Here is a 26,698-nt window from a genome sequence, read left to right on the forward strand (position 1 = left end):
CTTCACTGCTGCCCACAACATACTTGTACGGTTCCCATCACTGTTTTACCAGTGTTGCATGCTGCTTGTTGAAATGCAGATGTGATTGTAGAATGCTTGTGGAATGCATGTCTTTAGAATCACGTTAAAGTAAATAGTTGATGTTCAGCTGCGTATTGTATGCTTCATAGCATGGTTGTTATTTAGCCATGATCGTCCATCCTCTCACATGGAACGTATTCTTTAGACACAAAAACAACACTGTTGCAGTTACGCACATGGGCCCTGATGCACAAGCGACTGGTAGCAATGTCATATTTGCATTGTGCTGCAACCAGCATCTTCCTTTGCAGTTTGAAGGATGCTCAGAGCCCTTGTACCACAAAGGTCCTATTTGCAACAAGTCAGTCTGCCCCAGTCGTGAATTTTAATGAAGAAGTAATTAAATTGTGACCGATTGTGAAAATTAGGGAATGCTTGGATGGACCCTGGCATGGGACAGCTGACCTCTATCTTGTCAATTGCAATGTGCATGCCAGTCCCTTTAAGAGAAAGGGATGCTATTACCACTGTTTTGAAGACATTAAATTTGATCTCTGAGAGAGCATGCAATGTTCCACGGGAGCCAGTGTCTACCCCTCCCGATCTCCCATCTGCACAAGCAATTACATTATGTCAGGCTATGCTTTGTTCTGCCTAACCATCGCATGTTTTTCCACCGCAAAAAGTGTTACAGCATTTGTGCATTCCATTGCAGATTGCAATTGGGAGAAGGTACAGTGGCTGGCCTCGTCCCTTTGCAAATTGCAACGGATGGAAATGCTTACACTGCGATTCATAATGGACACTGTAAATACACTTTGTGCATTGCCAAACTACACAAGTTGAAAATAACTTGAAAAGGGCAGTAATGTTACCACACTGGTAGCTTAGAAAAAATGTAGGTTGGTGCACACTGGGCTAGTTTAACGCTCAACTGATAGCGGGTGCAGTGATGGGCTGCAAGAAGGGTTTACACCTTTTTAAGTATTGAAGACTACTTTGTTTTTATTGTAACCTGTATTAATCTTGTCATCTTGCAATGTTGTAGGATTTTCCTTGGACACTGGTAAAGGTATCACTTCACAGTCGGAAATGACATTTGTTTCTGGCGCACCAAGAGCGAATCACAGTGGAGCAGTTGTACTGTTCAAAAAAGATCCAGTGAATTACCGATCCCTTGCAGCAGAGCACATATTTGAGGGCGAGGGCCTGGCGTCTTCATTTGGATATGACGTGACCGTGGTAGACCTTAACAGCGATACGTAAGATGTTTTTATTTTTATTTACTCCATTTTTTTCATTCTTTGGGGTGAGAGGGGCAGATGGAGGATAGGTAATGAAATATTAAGATTTGTAATATTGAATCGTATTTATAGTTGTCTACAGTATCTAACTCATGCCCTGCTATGCAGACTCATCATCAATAGTCATTTCAAATGTTTCAGTGACATTATCAATGATGTAGAACATGCCATGAATGATGTAATATGTGAGATAATTAACTGCGCACGGATAGGGTGCTAGTACCTTGGGCTTATAATGTCACTTTAACCTTTTTTCAGCTAATTTCTACAGCGTTTTTAATGTACAGTAATATTTTATTAACGTACAGAAAGCCACTCCCCTCCCTTTGGCCAGGCCTGGAGACCAACCCCTCGCTGGCAAGCAACCCCATGCTAAGTGTGGCCTGCGGCCAGGCCTTGAACCCGGTCCCCCACGGGCTGACAACCTCCTGCTGCCACAGCCTTTGGTTGTGCACAGAATGGGACTGGCCACAGGGTCTTGCCACTTACAGCCCGACCCTACCTTAGAGTCAATCTGTCAAAAAAAAGGGGAGAGTGGCCCTACCCCTCTCCCCCCCCCCCCCCCCCCAAGAATTTCCATGCCCTGGGGACCCCATCCTCATTTATATTTCAAATAAGTAGTAGGGGCACACTGCCCCCCCACCCAGAGCCACTGCGGACTCCAGGGATCCCATCCCCGGGGACTTTATTTTTTTTTTAATGAGGGGAGTGGGTTTGCATCCCGCTCCCCAGGCCTTTAAGGCCCATCCCCAAGGCCTGAATGTACATTTAGAGGGGAGGGGAGAACACAGTCAGTGGTACCTATCCGCTGTAGTGTTCTGAAACACACCTCCACATTTTGGATATCCTTCTCAAGAGACTGTCAGATGCCATGAAGTCATCATACAGTACCCTCTGATCACAATGCTGAATGTATGACATTCCAGACATGCCAGAGGTTGTCCCATCATTGCTCGTGGAATATTGTTCTGCTTCATCCCTAATCATTTGCCTAATAATGGGGTTATTCAGCATGTCAGGCGGAGGTTTCCATAATTGGATTCAATTCTACATGTTCACCTGAATGCAATAGTAACAAAAGCTGATCTGACAGCGACCTGCATTGAGCTGTCAATGGTTGCAGCTGCTCTGTACAGTAGATCTTGTCGAGTCTGAAGTGTAGGTGCTGCATATGTGAGAAAATGGAATATTCCTAAGCAGCAGAATTTTTCAACCACCAAGCATTGATCAGGCCAGTTTGTCCACCATCCTGACTGTAGACCTGTGTAGTACGCGTGTGGGGCAGTGGAGAGATCAGTCCTAATCTGCATCTTCTATGCATTTAAAGTTGCCGCCCAGTATCTTGAGCAGAAATGGGTAGTTTGTGAAGTGGTCTGGGATAGAGGGTGTTAAAATGCTTTACTTGGTTAACGTTGGGGTGCAGGCACTTGGCAATCTCTGCTCACCACCAAAACATACCACCTCTCTCCATCATTCACTATTTCTAATGTTGTAACCTGATATAGGCTGAGCATCGTGTGTAGAAGACCTATCCCTTTTAGGACTTTCTCAATTTTGCACCCTTCCTCCTTGTCAAATTGCTTTTTTGCAACAGATCCACATGTACCCCCATCTTCACGTGTGTAAATTTTATTTTTTGTCCCTTGACAGAATTAGTTATGGCCTTCTTGTTCCACAACGTAGTTACTAAGTTGGACTATGATCCGATTTTAATGAGAACAAAAGCAACCCTTCCCAGAGTGTTACTCCCCACGTCATACATAAGCACTCAGGAATGGCCTGAGTCACTCTCCAGCACTCTTGCAGGATGGTAATCTGCCTCCCATACAATCACAACCTCCCGTCTCCTGCCGCCAGACTGTAGGATGTTCCCTGTCCACAATTAAAACGGGTGCTAGAAATGGGCCCCGAGACTCTAACACCAGGGTGAGGAATCATTTGAAACAGAGTCCCCACCAGCCACCCACCCAAATGACCAGCAGCCATTTCCAGGCAGCAGTGTCCCAGCAGCCATCGCTCTCTCAATTGCATGGCAGTCACATATTGTCCCAGCCCTTTAGTTATGCACTTGGTGTGTTGTCAGATCACTTAGAGCCCGATTTAGGGTTTGGCGGACTGTCAGGCTAGCAGAGGAGTTTATATCCACCATGCATTTTGTGCACAGCCTTGCCTCTGAATCATTCTCCTCCTCAGAGTCTGGTCAGACTCTTGAATGGCTGAAGTTGTAATATTTTAGGAGCATTATTTTTATTTAAGAGGCAACTTTGCCATGGCCCACAAAACACTATAGGGATAACTTGTTACGTATTTAATGACTGCTATGTTGGTGTGGGCTGTTGTGCCTCTGGGGGTTTTATAGCAACTGTATATTATGTTACAGTTTGGAAAAAGTGTTTTTAAACTGTGTCAGACAAAGGAACTTGTCTAGCCTGTCCGTGATAAAGCGCCTCATATAGTGCAAATGTATTTATGAATTTTGGTGTGTAATTGTAATGATTTTAAATACTTGTATTACCAGTTATAATCTAATCTTATGTCTTCAACCCTCCCTTTACTCCACCAACCCATTTAGTGTTCATAGTTGGCCCCCGGTGAAGTCTCTTGGTTTGTATGAACCACCGTCACTGTGGTTAATACAAACCTATGGAGGAAGATGGCGAAGCGGGAGAGTCAGGGAGATGCAAAGAGCATCCTTCACCGTGCTTAGTTAGCCACACCCCTCCTTTTGCCCAGCATAAACACACACCATTATATGAAGACATTTAAGAAAAGAACACGAATATTAAAAGTTGAAATGGGTACTGTATATCTGTCATTGAACAGGTTGCCATTCCTTACACACCTACAATTATGTAAACATGGTAATTAATAAACAGCATTTCTTCAAATGTAGTAATATTAATGCAAAGCATTTACTACTTGCACAAACCTCTTCAGCATTGCCATACATTGTTTATCATTTTCTTTATCATATTTGTATCTCCAGTTGGCAAGATATTGTTATTGGCGCACCACAATATTTCGACCGAGATGGAGAAATTGGTGGTGCTGTGTATGTGTACATTAATCAGAAAGGCAAATGGAATAAAGTCAAGCCAATTCGCCTGAATGGAACAAAGGATTCTATGTTTGGTCTTTCAGTCAAGAACATAGGCGACATTAACCAAGATGGATATCAAGGTAAGGAAATCTTTTTTTACTGGGAAAATAAATTACAAGGGCTTGAAGAGTGTATGTAGATTATAACTGTTATTCATTGCATGTATTCCTGTGCAGGAAACAATGAAGAAAGCTGAGATCCACCTTGGTCTGGCAAGTCTGTAGACAGATACCTAATACTGTTGGCATACGTTTTGCTATTTTAAAGGCTGCCCCAGGAATAGTTTTCATGGTTGTTTTGGAATTATGAGATTGCTTCCTGCTTCAAATTACCTCATGGCAAATGAAGATAGTACCTATTTGGCTTATGGACTGAACATTAATTGTTTTAGGTTTTGAATACCATAAAGTTCACATTCTATTTCATTAGATTCTGGACATCTTTCATTTCAGCTTACAGGTACCTTAGTTCTTAAACACTTCTACGCTTCTGAAATTATAGGTGTCATGAGCTGTGCAATAGTCTTGATTGTCTTTTAGACCTCAGTGACATTGAGTACAATAGACTTGACATGTTTGAAGTGGAGTGTTAAAGTATTTTTGGGTTAATATTCTATCTTTTCGTCTCCTGTGTTTTTTAGCCTGTGCTTAAACCTTTGTGAAGCTAAACCACCCAGCTGGCAATATAAAATAGTTGTGATGGTAGGGATTAGGTTTAGGTATGGGGTATTAACGGGGTATTAACAGGCCATTCTGTGGACCATTGTGAGGCGCTGAAAGGAATGGGATCTCACTGAACTTGTGAACTGATTTTAAGTTCTGATTGAGTATTATGGCCTCCAATTCTACTAGTATGCTGATTGTACCTGGGTGAAATATGGAATTATTTCCCATCACCTACAGATGGCTCCCCTTGAAAATATGCTACCCTGCAGTAGCATTCATTGGGAGTACTTTAAAAAAATGTCAGACCAAATGTACTGTGGAGCCCAGCAATGCTCTACAAGCAGTTATGTAATAACTTAATACATTAATACTGTACTTCACTATCATTGTTACTTCCATTTAATAATCAGTTCATGTATATCTATACCTGTACGTTTATAGTGTTAACTTGGCTGGGAAGCAAAGAAGCACTGAACAGGCAATAGCCCAAGAGTACCACTCAGATCAGTTACAAGATGATGTTAAAAGCACTACTGTGAATGTAGGCAGGCAGTGCTTCTTGAGGCTTCTTTCTGAATCCAAAGAGGGTTGGAATATTTCTGACGTGCGTGTGGATGTTATTCCACATCAAGGGTGTGTATAGACGGAGAACATCTGATTTCCTGTTTTCATTCTTCTTCAACATTCCAAGTCTGGCAATGCCCCTATTCCTGTCCTGGTGTTGCCCAGATGAGGTAGTTCATTTGTTGACCTTGTAGTTGATACAGCTGGTCTTGAAGTGGACAATGTGCTGAAGGGAGAATAAGGTTGCCTTTAGTATAACCCATATGACTAACAGCATGATTATCTTGTTTTTCGGAGGTGTTTTAAAAACCCCCTCCTTCCCGAGAGGCCAAATACTACAAAACTGTAGCAAGCTCTCCAGCAAACCACAATGAAATCCTTTGAAATCGGCATTGAGTACAACTCTGTTCCCACTGCCAATGTGGTGTCATTAAAAAACAAACAAAAAAAAACTAGTTTGTCCACTGCTGAACGCCGAGTAAAACAATTTTAGCAAAAAGAATTGCTTCTAATTCTAGGAGTCAAAGTCGACTAATTTGCATTTAGTTATGTGATTGGATGAAAAGAGAAACGGGTCCTTATAGGTCATTGTAATCCTTGACTGTTTGGCTTGGATTCCCTACTGATATAAAGGTGATAAAGGTCCAAGGTTCTTATTTTGAATGCAGTATCTGGTTCTAAAATCTTGACAATGAACAGATTGTTGAAAAAAGATAGAGTTGCCTTTTTAGGTCTTTGCTGAGAGAGCGCATGTGCTGCTGGTGCAAGATATTTTGTTAACTTACAGTTTGCTTAGAGCCGCCCATTACATACCATTGGTTACTTCATAGTCACTCTTCTTTCCCTATTTCTCTTTGATCAGCGAGTGTGTCCTGGCTTTACTTCTCTTTTGTGGGGTTGTCCCTTTTTTGGAGTATGGCCGAAGTACTTGTGCCCTTCCATTGCTCGTGCTTTCGGAGCCACATTTATTTCTACAGCTTGATGTGTGTACTCCAGTTACTGACACTCAGAGGCACTTTCTTGGTAGTTTATCTGATCTGGAGGCAGCTGAAGCGAGCAGCTGCTGTTTGACACCATCTGTAGTAATAACCAGGCATCAGATGTCTGAAACAGCAGCAGCCCAGCCCTGCACTGGGCATACCGTGCGAAAGGTGGGAAATTCGGCCACTTGTACCAAGGCTACTCACTGACTGGTGATTGTTACCCCACACCCTTCCATGCCAAATTACCAAGGCACAATCAAGACACAGTAGCCGATGAACTGATGTTTTAGTAAAGAGGTCTCTGAATTTTTTCACTAGCCTGACTTGTTTCCTAAAAATAGGTTGTAGAAGGTAATTTTACAAATATCACCCTGTGTATTAAATAGTGCCTTAATACAAAGCACTTTGCATGCATTAATTCACTTTGCATTGTTTTCGAATCTGGGCTGGTGGGGTGGTTGGGTTGGGAGGGGGTGCTGATGAAAAAAAAAATCATCTGTTTTCCAGCACCTCCTAAAAATTGCCGAATTACACACCATTAGTAACCTACAGTGTCTGACTGGCATATAGGGCGATTAGGCAGAGCCTGGTGGACTGGTCTGACAGGTTAGTGTGTGGGCTGTGGTTTTATTGCCAGTTTATGGGGCTGTTTTATGATCTAAGGGGCATTGTTTTACTGAAGATTTCCCAGATATTGCACACAAACACTGCCTGCAACAAGTACAAATCCAGGCATTCTCCCTTCCTTGCAAACACTTATTTATGGAGGCCACTTTTATTTTGGTGGATGGGCCTATTTTCTGCCCCAGTCCAACCCTAGTAATCTATGCTTCATTGTGTAACATCATAGATCAGCGGTTCCCAACCTCTGGTCCGCGGACACCTAGGGGTCCGTGACACATTCCCAGGGGGTCTGCAGGCATGGGCCAGCAGGAAGGTACTTCTCCAAATGGGGCCTCTATAGAAACACGTGCATGTTTTTATATTTACTTAATTTGTATAGCAGCTTTAAAAGCACTGCAAAGTTCCTTGTACATCAAGCAGCTTTCCTGCAAAAATAAAAGCGTCAAGATAACTCTGGTGGTTAATGTACCTGCTGGAGAGAGATGAGAGTTTTGTCTAGTGGTAGTTTTGACTCATCTGAGGTAGTGCAGATGGTTATTATGCCTGCTGCAAAGAACGTGTATCATGCAAAGAAAAGTATTTTATGTGCATAGCACAGTGGGTTACTGCTTTTGTAACAGAGATAATTTTATTACTGTGCAGGTCATGTTACAATCGTAATCTACCACAGTGAGCTATAAACTGCCGTTAAAGAATTGCATGCAAACTGCATGGAACAAATTATGTTTTTCCCCAGTCTTTCATTAACCTTATACTGCTAAAAAAAGGTTTTCTTGCGTAAAAATACATTATTATTAAAGTCAGCTCTAGCCACTATGCTATGTTCTCAATCCTGAGTTTGTGCTTCTCCAGACCAAGTACTATTAGAAAATTCCCACCAGTAGGGATGGCATGTGAATCCTACACCTTGTAGTCAACTGTAAAGTGCTCCAACACCCTACACTGGTATGAGAGGTGCTATAAAACAATTGAAGAACATGTGACAGAGAGGCTATGGAGAGTTGAGAGGCCCTTATGGTTTAACTTACTTTCCCTACCACATATCATATGGAAAAGCCTTCCAAGATCTTATGTACCTAAAAACTAAAAACAATAATTGCTTGGGAAATGCAGAATCTAACCTGAGGATTCAGCTTTTCTAAATAAAACCAAACATTGAGAAGTTAGTTGCAGAAATGCAGCACCAGCCTTCCTATTAGCATTTTTTAATTTTTCCAAATTTTTTCAATACAAAATAATTATATCATTAGTATTTAGAGTATTTGTTTGGTGTGTACTTGTTTGTGTAGTTTTTTGCAAATTACTGCTTTAATATTTGAAATTTAAATAGTGCATTTTGCTTGGGGGTCCCCGGCTTCCAGTAGTGATTCAGTGGAGGTCCCCAGGAGTCAAAAGGTTGGGAAACACTGTCATAGATAATTAAGTCCCTTTTCTATACACTATAAATTACACGGATAAATAAAGCAATAAAATAAGAAACTTTATTTATACATAATGTCATTCTATAGACGTTACAGCGCATTCGGACTTTAGAGTTCTGTATTTTAAATCCTTTGGAATCAAAGATCATTGCAGTTATTCAGTGCTGAGTGGATGACACAACCGGCCTTTTATGGAATGTGTGCAGGCCAACAGGACAGGTTATCTGGGTATAAATAACATGATGTACTGGATAGTCAATCAAGCTGCGCATCACCTCCTGTTTACCGTGAGTTGACTAGGGACGAGTGCCGTCTTGTGGCTGACAAGAGCGTACCAACGAAAAACATAATACGGGATGCTTACAGTGCTTCATTTGTACATAAAATGTGCTGGTGCCCAAAGCTGTCCTCTGAAACACGCGATTGCTGCAATGAAATGAAACGAGCACAGAATATTGAGGCAACCTAATCCTAACGCCATCTCTGGCCTAGTTAATCCTTTTATAGCCACTTCCTGCCCCTTCAAATCACCCCTGCAGCTTTCTGCTTTCTCCCTTCGTGATACTTTTCCGTCTTTCTCGTCCTCCATCCTTCCCATATGTATCTTTTGCTCTCAATAAACGCCTGATGCAGAAAAAACAGTGCCGGCCCCCAAAATTAAATGCCTGTGCCCCCCACCGGAAAACCTGCTCAAATTCAGCACTGGGTGCTTGGCTGCTAACGTTCAGCAGCAGCACAACACACAAACCACACAATAGACACTGGGGTGTCTCTATTTGTACTGGGAAAGCAGTGGATTCAAAACACTCCCATTATAGTTTTGTTCGTCACCACAAATGCTTTATTGTGCCTTTACTCTGCTCTCTCTTCCACCCTCAACAACATACTTTAGCAAATGCAATATATCTCATATATGCAAGCTAACAACTTTATCAGTCTTTTGTAGCCATGCTCAAAAGCAGCGCAGTTGCTTTATAGCATGGATAAAAATAGTGGGGAAAAAAGACTTATTATAGGGCATTACATTTAGCCATAATGCACAGCAGCCACACTGCTATAAAACATGGATACAAAACATTGATAAAAGCAATAGCTCACGTAAACGAGACCTATTGGCTTTGCCAATGCTTGTCCTCTTCTGAAAACTGCTAACCTCTTTTACAACTTCTGAGTCTTGCAGCAAAAGTGTACTTCACAAATGAGTGCCCCCTTTGCCTCAGGTGTGACGCTGCCCATGTTTTCTCCAACACTGTTCAACCGTTTTAATGGCAGGGGGTATTGAAAGAAGTAATAATGTAGTATCATGTGTAAAAATCTGGTCTTGAGCAGCTGTCCGTGGCATTGGACCAGCCCATGATAAGGGAGGTTGTGTACTCACCAGACCCCTTTGTTCATCTCCTTATGTGACCACATATTACTCTTTAAACAACTACTCTTCGTATCGCTGAGAGGACTGAAAATGAGTCACATTAGTATCTACTATGCCGCATATCAAGTTATGGGGTACAGAGGATTCCTTGGTCCTGGTCACTCTATACAGTGGATTTTAGGCTCTTCCATTCACATTCAGCCTGCCTCATATCCCTGTGGATTCTGATGCGCTGCTGGACCCCGTTGAAAAGTTTAAGTAATCTCTTCTAAAGGGCTTCTCATTCTGCTGGGTTCAGGTTTTAAGTTCTATCATATTTCCCCTAAGGGCAACAAGAGCTGCACCTTTGCTTGGCGAGTTGGTGGCAAAACGTGTCTTTACATGGTGTGTCAGAAGTCTTTGTTTTACCAATGCTATCTCTGTGCTGTCATGTGTTGGTATGATATCAAATGCAACCCTTTGGGGGAGGGGAGGTGCATATTGGTTACTTCAGAGATTTGTAAGGTTCAGTATCTCGAAGGAGACTTGAGGAACCCGCTGTAAAATCATGCTGCTATAAGATGCCAGACTGAAAATCCTGCTGAACCCTGATCAATCTGATTGCTGTGTTCAATTTTCTGCCACTTTCAAAGGTAGGGGATGGTGTTGAAGGTGACTAGCCCCATGGCAATGCTCTATGCTCGCAAACAAGGGGGCATAAATCTGAGTCATTTATGGTTCTGGTCCATGTTGCGGGAAACAGCTGTCTAATGGTGATCAAGATCTGAAAAGCAATGATTTTTTATGTGCCAACAGCCAAGATAGAATAACACACATGCTGGGAATTAGAAGTGTATTTGGCCCTAATTATATACTTCCAGAAGCATCAAAGGCAAACAGATCGGGCTGCTATACATGTTGTTGCATTTGTTTTCCTTTGTTTGAAGATGGCTGAAACAGAATGAAGTAGTGACATCTATTGAAATGTAATTGTTCGACCCAAGGTGGTTGGTTAGTGTCCAGGGGCTGGAGGCAATGCAAGTTATTTACAGACCCCATCATGCAGTTCATGATTTGGAGAAAACAAAGTTGGAAAGTGACCACAATGAGGTTATAAGTTACTTATGTGTTTTTATGTCGAGCGTGCAAGCGCTTTGACCTGTTGTAGGTATTGTGGGCTTTTGACCACGCCCATCGATTTCTTTCGTTCATGGGCTTGCCTTTCAAAAATCACTTGATGTCACTGGTAAATGCTTTGTTTGTCCCGTCTCGGGCGGTTTTGTTACCACCTTGGATACCGATCCTATTACAGGGATAATTGCACAATTGCCGCTATACTTCAGCATGGGCAAACTACTTTTTTCTTTTGTCTGCACTTTGGGGATGCCATGGTGCTCAGAGCGCGAACTAGATCAGCAGTATCGTTTTTCACATTATATGCGCTCTGATCTGCTAGTTCACGTTCTTTGCAGCAGGCACATTACCCTGTGCACTACCTAATGAAGACTCCAAGCTTCCATTAGACAAAAGTACGTTCTCTTGGCTGCCATGGGGCTCACATCTCTCAGAGCACAAACTTGATCAGCGGTATAGTTTTTACATTATAAGCACTCTGATCTGCTTAGTACACGTTTTTGCAGCAAGCATATTAACCCTGTGTGTTACTTTATGACGACTCCAAGCCTCCACTAGACAAAGTATGTTCTCTCTCCAGAAAGAACATAAATCACCAGAGTTATGTTGACATTTTTACATTATATGCACTTTGTTGTTTGCCTAGCACACATTCTTTGCAATGGGCACATTGACCCTCTGCGCTACCTTATCATTAGTCAAGCTTCCAAGCTTCCACTAGACAAAGTATGTTCTCTCCCCAGAAAGAACATTAACCCTCTGATACCTTATGAGTCCATACTTCCACTAGACAAAAGAACGTTCCCTCTCCAAAAAACATTAATCACCAGAGTTATTTTGGCATTTTTCACATTATATGCACTCTGATCTGCTTAGTACACGTTCTATGCAGCACACATATTCATTCTGGGACTTGTAGTTGTATTTTTATAACGTGATACAAGCTGGAAACTAGCCCTTAGAGTAGTATTCGTGAAGTCATCCAGCTTCCGAGTTCGATGCTCATTTAGTTTATGTTTCATCTTTGCACTCTGGGACTTGTGAACTACACATGTTTGAATCTGTTAAACTTGAGCTGTGTGTGTGTGTATTCATAAAATTAACCTCGGGGAGAGCTTACAGTTGATTATGCTGTAAAGTGGTCAATATTTAATAACTAATATTTCAGTTCAAGACTGACTGAGGGTCGTTAATATCATGTGAGGAGGCTCTCCTCAAGCATGTGTGTAAAATTATGAGCATTGTGTTTGACTCCACAGACTGCAGCAAAGGGGCAGTGATCCAGTAAGCACGCATGCTTAAAGGGCAATTATTTATCCACCGGGCAATGTCGCCTGGACCAACTGCCAAGTAAATATGTTTTGCCCCTGGGAGTAGTTTGTGTTTGAAGGCCCTTTTTGAAACAATATTCCAGTAGGCCTACTAACCCTTTAGTTATGTGCAGGGCCACTAGATTTATGTGGCAAAAGGGACCAAAATACGTGGCAGGATTGACCAGTAAAATGTACAACCTATTGCATTGCAAATGCTTGTTTTCTTCTTTTTTTTTTTTTGGTTGTGTGGGCCAAAGATGAGGAAGTATGTTAGGGAATTGTGGACCAGGTGTATATGGGCATGACTCATGATGGGATAGGGGGATGTTGGGCCTCTGCTCCCTGTGCCTTACTAGAACAGAGTGCAGTGGATTCTCTGTGTAACTTTCAGAACCAGGAGAAGATAATCTGGTACTGCCCAGCAGTTCTCTAAACACCACTCAACACTGCAGCTTTTTTTTTTTTTCAAGGAATGTCACCACATAATTCAAGAAGAGGCTACAACACAAGACATCACGTGTACTGTTTTTTGTTTTGTTGCTTATTATGCATTTGACTAATCACACTTTTCCAGAGGGGGCCTAGTGATGTTCTAAAGACCTTATAAAAGTTTTTTTTAAATGATAGATTGAATAATTAAACTACTTGTTTTAGCACATTTATCTCCATGTCTAATTACCTCCCAAGTATATATTTTCCAAGTATGACCTCTGTGCCGTTTCATTGCCAGCCCATCACTGGCACTCAAAAATCTGTTCTAAGGCTGTACGTCAAGGTATGTTTCAGGTGAATGCAAAGTAAATGCATCATTCTTGTCCTTTTCTTGTCTGCAGTGATGATATTGACTATATAATTTTTTACTAAAATAAGTGTATGATCCCGGGTGGACGTGCAAAGATGGATTGTGCCAAAGTGTTCATCACAGTGGAAGATTCAATTTTTAAAACTGTTCTGTACTTTTACTGATATAACAGTTAAAATGTTGTATCCTCTGAAATAATATCTTAAACTCGAATGACCACTAGTTGTAACAGTAAAGTGTGTGTTGAATTTATAGACACATTTTTCTCCTTCATATAAACAAGTAAACATTTCAAATGTGTCTCTGACATGCAAAGTGTTAATGCATTCTAAAAGCATTTTAAAATCTCATTACAGATATAGCTGTTGGTGCTCCTTATGATGACAATTCTGGCAAAGTTTATATCTATCACGGGGCAAAGGATGGAATAAATACAAATCCAGCACAGGTAATGAACCAGACATTCCTTACATTAATTTTAAATGGGGCTCCCAGTTTTGTGATATGTACTTTTTCACATTTCTGTCTGTATTTATCCATATTTGTTTTGTGGACATCTTAATGATATTTATCTGTTTATTTTGTGTTTTGAGAATAAATTAATTTGTAAAATGATGTATTTCCACATGTATTTAACTGATAAACATGCACTCATACTTTGACGCATGTCACATTTTAGCACATTAAGCAGTCAAAATGACAAAACACCACATTCTCAGATAAATATTAGAAAAATATATCTTAACGTATGCTTGTGTTTAAGTACATTTCATCCTGTTTTTTAACTGCTCATGATGTCTATCTGCCTATTTGTTGGTCTGGAATTCATAAATGACCGCTTGGAGAGTCACTCGCATGAAGCACAATTTTCTGTATTTTTCCACTTTTTAAAAAACAAATAAACCAGAAAGCACATTTTTTTTCTGTCATTATTTATTGGTAAAAATCAGTAGACACTGAACACTGGGAGCCTTAATTTTAAACTATTATGCACTTATAAAATAAAAATGATTATAGAATTTTCCAGTCTTTCAGACCTAAGAAGATGATTTTTAACATGTGACATACTTGTTTATTTTTCTTTGATATTATTTTTATTTGATTACAGTAATATAGACATCTGTGGCAGTTAACATTTAAATTGCCTTCAGCCTCAATAATAAATCTGAGAGAATTAATAAAATGTTTATTTTTATGAAATAAAACAAAAATCCTAACAACTAATATGTATAATTTTCATCTGGTCGGTTATAAAATGTAATACATCTCGGGCGATTCAATTGCCCGCAGCCCTGCAGAACGTACTCTAAAGCTTTCATGTCAGCTCCGCAAAATCAACACGTTTGCCGTTCCTTAGGTGCTCTAGTGCAAGGTCCCATCACTGCAAAAAAATGATTTTTGGTATCAATTAAGACTGACTTCTTTTGACCTTGTTTATGCGGTGCCTGGGTCTACTGTGCACGGCTTGTTTGTAGGTGTGGTCACTACAGCGAGTCAAGTGTAAATCCACATTTCAATGCAATTTCAAGACTAGCGTAGCCCCACTAAATCTCTTCTTCTCCTGCATCTCCATTCCGATGATGTGAACTGGTTCAATCTGTTGTGGGGCCTGACCAGAGGGCTTGGTCACACTTTGAATCTACCAAATCTTTAATGCAATTTGAACTTTATTGTAGTGACAAAATGTATTTGGCATATAATATATAAATGTATACAAGTTCAGTGATGTTGACTCTCCACCCCACCTATTATACAGTGCAGTTAACAATTGTATAGAAAAACTGATCTACTGAATTTACCTATGTTCCATGTTGAGGAATGACGTCTTTCAGTGTCCACAAAGAATGAGTTTAACAGTGCTTAAACATCACACTTCAAAATGCTGTCAATTTATTGCACCCAAAATAATTCTTTAGATTTCTACAAAAATCTTTATTTTTTTCAAATATTCCCCATCTTGAATTTTTAATTTTCACTCATTTAAATTGGCTGATTTATGTAACTCGTATGCACGCAGGGCATAGAAACATCTTAGTTTAGTACAGTTTGGTGCTGTCTATCAAAAATCATATTTCTTAAGTGTTTTGCTTATTATTTTTTATTTGGTTGTTTTCTACAGTGCGCTCCTTGCGCTTAGGCCTTTGATTAAATGTGTAAAGAAATCTTAAGTAACGTGGGTTTTGTCTCTTTTACTAGACCTAACAGGTGTCCATTGTTGGTTGCAGAAGGTTTTCTTTGAGGCCGAGCATGTTTAAAGATCTCCCCTTTGTACTTAGGTTATTCATAATACATTAAATAATGAAATTCATAATAAGTACATTGGTTTGACTTTGCCTGCAACGGTGTTATTGACTGGGGAGCCGTCTGTTGTTGTGCTCCCTCAGTGGGCAGGACAATGCACCTGATGACCCCCCCCAAAGAATGTACTGAAATACAGAGCGAAGCAGCTGAGTGAAACCACCACTCCATCTTTTAGAGCAGATGGCCAGCCTGCATTCAGAAGTGGGCAGCAAACCAATAGGGATGGTGCAGCTTATGAATAATACCCTACCAACTTTCCTATCAGTCGGAGTCCTAAGGAATCGCCATTTCCTTCACCGAAAGACACTCGGGTGCATGAACTTTGTCATTATGCCTCCAAAAAGCATCCTTGCCCCTGGACCAGCAGTGACAACACAGATGCAAATGCATAAATGCTCCCTCATTTGCATCTGGCCTAATCTCTATGTAAATGAAGGATCACTGCCCTTGATGTTGTAATGGTGTGAAATGTTCACCAACATTATGGGCATTACAGAATGAGCTGCACAAAGTCCAACGGGCCACAGAGCACATCCACAGTAGAACACCCGTTTCTATAGAAGTAAACATATGTACTGTGGTTTGACAATGGATAGTGATCCTTGCTGATAAGATAGTTAATTCAGATTGCTACACCTGTTGCTCGTAGCTTTTTACAGTCTGTATAACAGATTTGAATCTTTGCAGTTCGCATGACTTCTCTATTGATGCTTGTAGATGAAATGTAAATTGTTAATTCTTTATAGGCCACGCTAGAAATTTGGATCTTCGAGGCTGCTTCTTCACGCTTCTTGTACCCAAAGTATCCTCAAACCTTCGAGGCCCAGCCTCTGTGTGAAAGCTGCTCAACTGTGAGAAACCCTGGCTGAGTCAAAAACCCTTCTGTGACCAAACATCTAAAATTTCAGAAGTGGGTGCCTAATCTTCTCTCCCAGTGGTAGCCCTTCCAGAGTCCTTATCTTGTTTATTGCTTTAGCCCCTGGATGTCTGTAGGAGTCGCGCTCTGAAAGTACCCCTACACACCACATTACACTAAAATCAAAGGTGCTATTCTGAATTGTAAGCAGCACCCGCAGGATATAGGAATACTTCAAAACCAAACTCCTCACTTTCCAAGTGGAAGGCGCATTTTTGGAGCACGATACCTACTGAAAAGGCACGTCTGGCAGTGCTTACCCAGTGTGACAATCAGCACCTGTGCATCAAAGCTGGAAGTGTTCTGGGTCATTAACCCAGTGCTAGAGCACCAGGACCTGTCTTAAATTCACAGCAGATCTTAAATCCCTCACCACCTCTGTCTTGAAGTATAAACAAGTGAATGTCACCATGTGCTCATCTTTCTTTCGATGCTATGCCTGTATTTGAAGAGGGAAATCCGGCCAATCTGAAGTAGTAGCCTGACTTCTGTCACATTGGTTCTTTCCATTCACAAACCTGTGCACCAATTGACTAATTAGCTCTGACCTGTGCATTTAATTTGGTGTCCTATTCTTTGAGTAGCTTAGAATGAAAATAGTTGTGATATTGCTTTGCAAGCTGAAGACTCTGAGACACTGAAGAGTTTTATTCTTGGCCAACTCTCATTCAGTCAATATACTTTATTTGTCTAGCAAAGCCTTAAAAGACAATAACTCAATAAAAACATACAGTTAAAATACGGGTAGTACAAACAGTGCATCAATAAAATAAGACGAAAGCACAAAAAACGGCACAACAGCACAAAAAACAATTCAATTACAAGCAGTGCAACAGTGCATCAATGGTGCAAAAAAGGTGCAATAAAAGCACATCGGTGCTAACCGTTTACCAAAACCCTTAAATCCTTCCTAATACTGAGGTAGTGAGATATGTAACTAATTACAGCATGGCAAATAAATTCGGTGTTCAAATACTGCATGAATTTAAGACTCAGACTAACGGATCTAGATTTAATGATAGTAAAATAGGACATAAAAATTGAACTCTGGTGGTGAAGTAAAACTGTAAAAAAAAAACTAAAATGGATAAGTGATTGGTGACTGGTGTCATCACAGGGACAACAGGGCAGGGAAGAAAACCAAGGGCCCTGTTGTGGGAAAGCAGACAAAAAAATCAATTGAGACCCCATCTGGGTCCTGTGCCTTAGAGTACATTTTAAAATGGTTAGTGTTATGTCACAGACTTTAAAAGAGGAGACTGGTGAGTTACAATTATTCTTTGGGGGAAAATAGAGAAATATCACTAGCTGAGGGGGCCAGGGACGGGAGAGATAGATGACTTATCCTTAAAGATACTGGAGAAATGGGCCAACCAGACTTCAAGTGGGACATGGCAATCATTCTTCGAAATTTTCTCGTCTGAGAAATAAGTGATTTATCACATCCCCAGAAGGCTTTAGAATCCCTGAATTTTGCAGCAGCAAGTAAGTCCCAAGCCTTCCCTTTAATTTCCCTCCTCCTTGCTTTGAGAGTCGTCTTATAGGATCTCCTGGTTTGTCTGATATATTATTTACAAGGTCAGTGGAAAAACTTTTCCTGGTCCAAACTTTTTCATTTGAATGTGTCTCCCCCTTGTTTTTACTATGTTATAAAATAGCAGTGCAGATGGCAGCAGGCAGTTCAATACTATACTACTACTACTGTATTATGATTACTGATGTCTGATATCTTAATTGTAAACGTTGGGCGAGTGACTCACCTTTATTTACAAAGTCCACTTTAAGTAATAGATTATGCTTGAAAATGATCTTATTCAGAGATTCGACATAGGGGTTGTGCGGCAACTCTCTAAGGAATCGGAAATAAAACTAAATCCCAGATCAATTTAGCTGGATAGTTTGCAAACAAATGAAAGCAGAAATTTATCAGGAGTAACCAGGAAAGCTCATTAACAAGATTTGATACCAGGGTGCAATCTTAAACAAAGTAAGGGAAATTAGCACACCCACCCTTTCTTTGGGGACTAGACAAGGAAAGTGCAGCAGGGACACAGACTGGATGCCATTTACATGAAAATTCTTTAAAGCCCATGTTTCTTGACAGCACACCACATCAGACTGATTAACAATTTCTAGCCAGTCCGTATTGTCCATTTTCTTGTCGATGTTGGCTACATTCCATGAAAGAAAGCATAACCCCCCCTGGCTGACTTGGAGTCAGTCAGTTGCAGAGGCCTCTGCAGGAGGACGTCTATCCAAAGGCATAGACGTATGGAATGAAACTGACGATGGAGCAAGTCAGCCATTATCTGAGAGGCTGGAAAGCTGTGCAAATCGGTTCTCATCCACATGTAGGTCCAGAGGCTGATGGGACAGCAAAGCTCCCTTCCAGGACAACCCACTGTTTTGCCCTGACAGAAATAGTGGGCGGTACAAGAAACAAAGGGGTACTGCCCAAATATTAGCATGGCCAGTAGCTAGATAATCCAGGTGACAACTTAAAGAGTTAACCAGACAGGGACTTCTACGTTTATGACGATTCAATCTCCTACAATAGATGAGGGGACATGGCCAATTCATCCAATCTTTTGAAACATTAAAATGTCATCCCCCAAGTCATTTCTCTAGGCTGATTTTTACACAAGTTGATGGGCAACTCTGTTTAAGCGATTGACAATCTTCAGGGGGACCTTTACTTGGAGGGGTAAAGCTCATTAGAACTATAACATATGGTGTGCAGACAGAGGCAGTTGCAAGCAGGCCATATGTCTGCAATCAGCAGCTACAAATCCCCTAAGGTTTGCATGTTGCTGTTGCCCACAAGAGCTTCGACCTTGTGCGATGTTGGCATGAATAGGATGTACCAGTGGATGGTTTGGACATCTGGATGTGGGTTAGCTGGTAGCACTTGAGACCAATGATATACGTGATGCATTAATGGTGAGAGCAGGGCGAGCTCTAGATTGTAGAAGCGGACTAAAGTGAGGCTGTTGGCAGTTATGTTGAAGATCGCACAGGCTTTGCACTTTTTTGTTTAAAAGGTCAAAATGTGTGAATACTGTTTGCTGAAATGTCTTCAGTATAAGGTCCACATTATGGAAGAAAGGTTTACAAATGTTCCGTAAAATGTGGATGGCGTTGGTGCCAGAGGTACTGATGGGAGCTGGGTTGGTGGATAAAGTGGCAGATTTGGCACTAGGTTTAGCAGTCTTATCCTCTTTGTTTTGCCTTCATTGTGCTTGTGTTTAAGAGGTGGCGGTTTGGGGACATTTAGTGGAGCCTGTGACAGAAATTTAGTTGACAGTCATGCAAAATACCGGGGTTTGCATTAGAGGACGGAAGTGGCATGCTGAGAGTCTTTTGAGAAGTTACTCGAGTGAACAGCAGTTTCACCCCTAGATTTGAAGATGGGAAAGGCCCCGGTGGGATGATTATCAATTATTACATGATATCGAGGCGGGTATCCCCTAAATCAATTTCCTTGGAAATAGCTCCCATAGTAGAGGATAAATATGAGGTTAATAGGGGCCATGAAGTGGCTCCTTTGAGATCTGCTTGGGGTAACTGAGTGGACTCTTTCTTCCCCATGATACTGGAGAAAATTAAACACAAGTGGGGGGAATGGGGGTGTGAAGCAAAGAATCTTACCTTGCTACTCATGAAAGCTGGCTGGGGGCCAACCGGGGTGGTGGGCCCAGCCTCATCCAGCCGTGGACAGGGGTAGATGGACCAGCTCTTGGCCTGGTCTTCACCTGGGTGTGTCCTGTGCCACGGAGCGCGAATGGCACTTTAATAGCACTGATGCTAACCCCTTCTCCAGGCAAGCAGGGCCAGGTGCAGCAAAAAGGCAGAGAAGTTCGATCTGAGGGACAAAGTCCCACTCCAGCACAAGCCCCAAACAGTATCTCTGTGTCCTGCGCCATGGAGCTTGAGTGGTGCTTTAATAGCGCTGATGTTTGGTCCTTCCCCAGGCAAGCAGGGCCTGGTGCAGCAAGAAGGCAGAGAAGTTCGAGCTGGAGGATGAATTCCCAACCCAGCACAAGCCCCAAACATAATCTGCGTGTCCCAAACCAGTTCAGTAACTGAAACAAGCATTGGCATAGTCAATAGGTCTCACTTTTGCAAACGTATTTATGTTTAACCAGAGCTATTGGCTTTGGCAATGTCTTTAAACAATTTTATTTAGCAGTATCAGGGTTTGCCAATCTGAGTCACTTGATTTTTCAGTTAAAGATCAGAGGTGATAATATCTAGGTTGCGCACTGACTAAAACATGGGCATGCTCCTATCTGTGGGGAACAGGTCTTCGAACTCGACTGAAAAAACTACCAACAAATGAGGGAACAAATACCATACACCAAAACAGGCAGTGAATACTGTAAAGGAAGCTACGTTTGCACATTGAATAAACCTGCCCTCTGTAAGAACAAATGCCTTGGCGAGGCAGTCAATTCAAACAATCATGTTAATGGTTTGCAAACCCAAAGCGGAAAAGAAAGGGCAAACCTACAGTGTTATATCTCTAGAAGAATGGTATTTTTATTTTAACTCTTTTTTTCCACTGTATGTGCACGTGAGCCACACCCTGAGAGGGCGGCCTATATACTTCCTGTAATGACAAAGACTTACTACTGCTTGTGAAAACTGACCCTGGTAGAGAAAAGGATTAATACAGATCACTAATAAATTCAGTGGCAAGGCACACAGCCAACATGCTTGAGGATAATTAAACAATATGTCCCTGTGTGAAAAGGAGAAAAAAATGTATTAAGTAAGTCACTGTACGCCAATTCATTCTACATAAGACTCTCCAAACGTGAGGGAAGGGGTTATTTGAGGACATGCTTTGCTATCCGTTGCTTTTTATGCTCTGACTCTGATGTTAAAAGTGGAGCACCGTGCTTTTTGAAACAACCACCACCAATGGAACCTTCTCAGCAAATTGGGATGTGTTCACGCAAGAGATGAAAGATAGGCATCTCCCCAAGGCTCGAAAAGACCTGGTCGATCAGGGATACACACACTTAAATAGTGACACTTCTGCCAGTATACTGTTTAGCCACATATTCCAAATTACCATCATCATGTGCATTTACTCGCACGTCTTCGTAAGTACCATCAATAAACCAAAACATAAGGATAGACTTAAAAGAAAAGCACATTGGAAAAAAACAATAGGTCTGTCCTTAAGTGTGAAATAGTTTTTGTTTACTTATTTTGCAAACCTGCAATATGGAAAAACAGTGGGGAAAAATACAAAAAATAAATTAGCGTCCCAGAGCCCCTACACACCAGCACGTGCAATGCAGTATACGTTTCATGCTCCTGTACACATGTGATTAAAAACAATTAAAATGCTGTCACGCACAGCTCGGACATCCAGCGATTGGACTGGGTTAACCAACTGCCGCATAACCTGAAATCACAGGGCAGTAGATGAGCTGGACAACGGATGGAAGATTTGCAGATCTACTTAGCAGAACCCAGGCTCAACTAGCAAATGACAAAGATCAAGGAGCAGCTCCAGTGGAGTTGCTAATGGCATGTAAAGGTAACTAGGGCAAAAATGTGTAGCTTTTTCACCCATGTGAAGACTTATCCAAGCATAGAACAAAGTGGGCATTTACCAATTTGCACACTGAAAGTGTTCAGACCTCAAGCAGGCTACTAAAAGGGCTGTGCATTATGTCCAGGAATTCTAGTTGAATCGACAACTGTTCAGACTACTGTGTCCCCTTTAACCCACTCTGTCCTACAAGATTTACTTCAAGAGTTGGGGAGGGTTGACTGCCCCAGGTGTGTGCACACATTTACACTGAGCTACAACAATTGCATGTAGCCTGGTCATTGGCTACAGGGAAAGCATACTTCACTTCCTGTGGCCAGCAGCTTCAATGCAGCCTTCACACAAGTGCCAATGGGGGGGGCAGGCAGGGGGCATTTATTCTTGCACTTCACTCTACATTCCAATTTGACAGCACTGCTGGCTCCAAAGAGCTGCTTGACCCTCCCATGCACAGGTTCACTTTTACCCTTAGATTCAGAGAGGAAGAGTTATCAGGACAGGTTGTAACTGTCTCAGAGTTGCACTTGTAGTGGATTTGATACAAGACAGAAAATGTTGGGGAGGACACACCACGCTCCTCGTCTGCGTCTAGTTTTTGTATGCCAAAAACATAATGCCAGTTAAACCTGACAGCAAGCTACATTATGACTCATAACAGCCTTTTTTCAAGGTGGAAGACAAAGCTCTTCACAACAAGATTTATTAGCCTGTCTACAGCCTGACTGGAATGCAGATTTTGGGGGGCGTCTGGGTATATAGACCGGTATACTTATTCTTGGCAGTGAAGCTCAACGAGCAAGGCGCGTGGAAGCTCAAGTTAATCTACTATATTTACGGACAGCATGGGGAGGGTAGGGAGAGGCTATGTGCAACATGGACAAGGGAGACGGACAACGGGAGGAGAGCGAGAGCAGGGAATATACAACACGGATAGCATAGGGAGGGGAAGGAGGGGCTAAAGGCAACATGGGCAATGGGAGGGATGAGAGCAGGGAACTTACAACATGAACAGCATGGGGAGAGGAGGGAAGGGGCTAACGGCAACCCTGACAACTAGGCAGACAAAGGGAGGGGTGGGAGCAAGGAATTTACAACACGGACAGCATGGAAGAGGGGCTAAAGGCAACACTGACAATAGGGATAATCAACAACAGGACAAAAATGAGTGGTGAAAAAGAAAACCAGGAGAGGAAGTGGCCGCATCAGGAAAAACAAGCAACAGAGCTGGCCATGCAGGTAAAGAGTAAAACCAGTAGGAATCAAATAATAAAGTAGGCCCCAGAAAACAACAGATAAACAGCCGAGGCGTAATGGTACAGTACTTGTCAGGTGCTCGATGGGAGGAAACAAAAGATAAAAAGGAGAGACAAAGAGGAAGGATAGACCATTAGCAATCAAGGATTTTTAAAGGACACTGAGATAAACAAACGAAAAGCAATGGGTGGACTTGAAGCCCACAAAGTATATACAACAGGTCTCGAAGTTCGACCTAAAAACACGTCTATAGCAATGCTGCGTAGTAATTGCTGGCTATCTAATATGTATTAAGTTTATGTACTTCTGTATAAAATAGAACTTAAATCAAATATGGTTTTATGCATGTCACCCCTGCTTTTCCACAGCTGAACAGCGTATCTATGAAACTTTTTTTAATGTGAACACTTTTTCAATAGAGCCCTGAGTGCCTGTGATTCACATTGTGCTAAAATAGATGATGTATGTGGTTTTAGTGGTCTTCATTTTATAGAGTACATGGGGATTGTATGTGCTTTTTTATTACTGCTTGGGTTCACTGATCTTGTTATAATCCTTGCAGATGTTTTTAAAATATGTTTTGAAGGGTTTTCTAGGTTTTGTCTCTGCCTGCTTTTTCTGTTAAGCTTATACAGTTTCATTAAGTGCACGGCATGGCAAGAGGTTTGCGTCACTAAATCACTATGCTGGGCGAATTACGTCTGATTCAGTGCTGTTTAAGACTGTGTCATAAGTAACTGCTTTGTATAAAATTATGCAATCTGCAATTGTATTTACCTGATTGGGCCTTTCTGCTCTCCAGCAGCCAAGAGTCCTAGACCTCAGGTATTCACCATCAGCTGTGGTGGCTGGAACTTCACCGTCTCTAACCTGCATGTGCAACAATCTGCATCAACTTAAACAAAACATTGTAGTGATTGAGTTGCCTTTAAGTAGGTTGGCAATACAGTAATCGCACACTATGTTCTTTGCAGCAAGCTGCTTAACACGGTCTTTAAGGCAAGATCTTGTAGGAGAACATGGCTAATAAAAAGTTTTATTTGGTTTGATTTCATTTTTTATGTCAACTAGGAGGCAAGTATAAAATCTTTCTTCATAATGTAGACTGCTATCTACAGATTTATTGTGTATTTTAACAATTGTAATCTGGCTATTTACAGTCTTATTAGGAATTGATATATAACCTTTGAAAGCTTCTTTTCCACTTTGATCTATACAATTGCTTGTGTTCCTCATACAGTAGAACATTGCTTGCAGATTTTTTTCACCTAAAATGCAGTTAAATTATTGAATTTTCCACAACATTTACTTACAGAGATAAAAAAGCATATGTTTCTAATACTGAAATTGTTTTAACCAGCAGTTAAGTGTTTCAAAGAGTTGCTTCTATGCAATCTTCTGATATACTTTAGTTTTTTTGTTGAGCTGTCTAGCCAGTTCCTTCACAGAGAGATGTAAACCTTACCTCTGCTGATATTGTATATACGCAGTATACTCCTTCCTCCTCAGTACAAAGGCTCTAATTGTGGCTCAGTCTCTTCTATTTGTAGGCTGTCACTCCTCAGCCACTTAGAGTGCGCTCTGCATTATACGCTGGCACCTGTTACTTGCTGCCTCATTCTTTGGAGTTAGGCCATTGTTCCCAACATGGGGTAAACTGGAGCGAGGAAGTCACTGGCATGCCCTCTGGGAGGCTGCTCGCCTTGTACCACCACAAGCTCAGAGTTTTCTCCTACCACACTTCTTATGATGTCTGCACAAGAGCTCTGTTCTGATCCCATGGTTTATATTAAAGTGTCAACTATGCAGACTGTGGATGAATATAAGGAATTTGGGTGGCTGGTTGCTTGGACCTGCATTTAATAGGATTAAAAGAGAGGATGATTGGTCAGAAATAAGAAAGCCTGCTTCCCAGATTGTTTTCAGTGATGAGTAGCCAACCTAGGTAGAAACATGGGTGGGTCAAACTTTCTAGGAGATGAGCAAATTCTATCTCCCTTGGTTACCATCATGCCTGTGTCCCCGTTATATATTTTTAATCACTACTGATTCTCTGGGATTATTGTTTAGCTATCATTATATACATAACCTGTGATATTTAGTTCGAATAATCAAAATGGAAGCCTTAGGGTTTTGAAAAAGGTGAGCATCTTGAAACAAGTTTCCGACATTCACACTGATTTATTTTTCAGATTCTTAGTGGTGCAGATCACAACGTTAAGTTCTTTGGGTATTCCATTGCTGGAAATATGGATCTAGATCGAAATTCATATCCCGATGTTGCTGTTGGATCTCTTTCAGACACTGTAACCATTTTCAGGTATGTCTAGATTTGTCACTTTTACATTATATTTTGTTTTCCCCTTTACAAGGGCTTCTGCTTCAAGAGCAATTTGAACTCTGTTGTGTATTGTTGCATGGATCTAACTTTCACATGAATTGATATTAAGGGATACTTGTGCTTATTTACTTGAGTCACCAAATGAGGGGAAAAAGGAAATGGTTCACATTAAACACACTGTTTAATAAGCTTGTTCCTTTACCTCGGTATTGGTAGTATAAGGGTGCGACCTTCCATTTAAACCTATCTTTTAATAAAATGCCTAAAAACGATCTGCGTAGTAAGCATGTACCACGTTGTTGATAAACATTAACCTTCCGATGGACCTATCAGTGTTCAGGATTTAGGCTTAACATCATAGAAAAATTGCACATCTCCTATTTCATAAAAACGTAGGCTCACACATGACTAGATAGTCTACTGTACCTCACAAACTTTATGGTTCTATCATTTAATTATTCATTTAGTTGATCAAATGCCTTTCCAGGGTAAAAACATTAGTTCACCTAATCAAAGTATTTTCCACCAAGATACAGAGCATTAGTTCATGGCTTTGTGATCACAGAAAGCCAAAACAGAGACATTGGCTCACCAATGGCATTATTAAGGATAATGTGGCCTTGATGGTCTGTTTTCATTAGTGCAGTCTGGGGGAAAAAAAGGAAATGCTTTTTACACTAACTATCTTGTTATATTTTTGGTTTCACCGCAAAGTGCAGGAGGTATTGCATGACACTGTTTAGGCTGACATTGAAAAGTGACAAAGATGAACTCTGGATCGTTTCACAGCTGACTGCATCATTTATTGAAAGCTTTTTTCCACTTTCCCTGTACTGTCCAGTGATCCTTTAAATATGGCTTAAGTGATGGCACAAACATCCTAACTTTAATGGAACAATCCAGACTTGCTCTAGCAGAAATAATTATCAGTACTTCTATTTGTATTTGAGAGGGATCAAACTGTAATAATTATTAGTGGCATAGAAGTTAGAATAAGGTGACTAATTTCCCGACATTTAAAAGCCTTACAGAGACTATTAA

At 41.1% G+C, this 26,698-nt stretch overlaps 1 protein-coding gene across 3 annotated transcripts in view; it reads left to right on the forward strand.

The window, feature by feature from the left end:
* Window positions 1-26,698, forward strand: part of ITGA6 (integrin subunit alpha 6) — a 179,756-nt gene that overhangs the window by 88,692 nt on the left and 64,366 nt on the right. For all 3 annotated transcript variants that reach the window (XM_069225341.1, XM_069225340.1, XM_069225342.1), the window contains 4 exons: window positions 1,070-1,283; window positions 4,312-4,505; window positions 13,636-13,727; window positions 25,509-25,636. In XM_069225341.1, the coding sequence (XP_069081442.1) occupies window positions 1,070-1,283; window positions 4,312-4,505; window positions 13,636-13,727; window positions 25,509-25,636 (628 nt within the window). The remainder of the gene's footprint in view (window positions 1-1,069; window positions 1,284-4,311; window positions 4,506-13,635; window positions 13,728-25,508; window positions 25,637-26,698) is intronic.

Source organism: Pleurodeles waltl, chromosome 3_1 (assembly GCF_031143425.1).
Source record: "Pleurodeles waltl isolate 20211129_DDA chromosome 3_1, aPleWal1.hap1.20221129, whole genome shotgun sequence".
Classification (NCBI taxonomy): Eukaryota; Metazoa; Chordata; class Amphibia; order Caudata; family Salamandridae; genus Pleurodeles; species Pleurodeles waltl.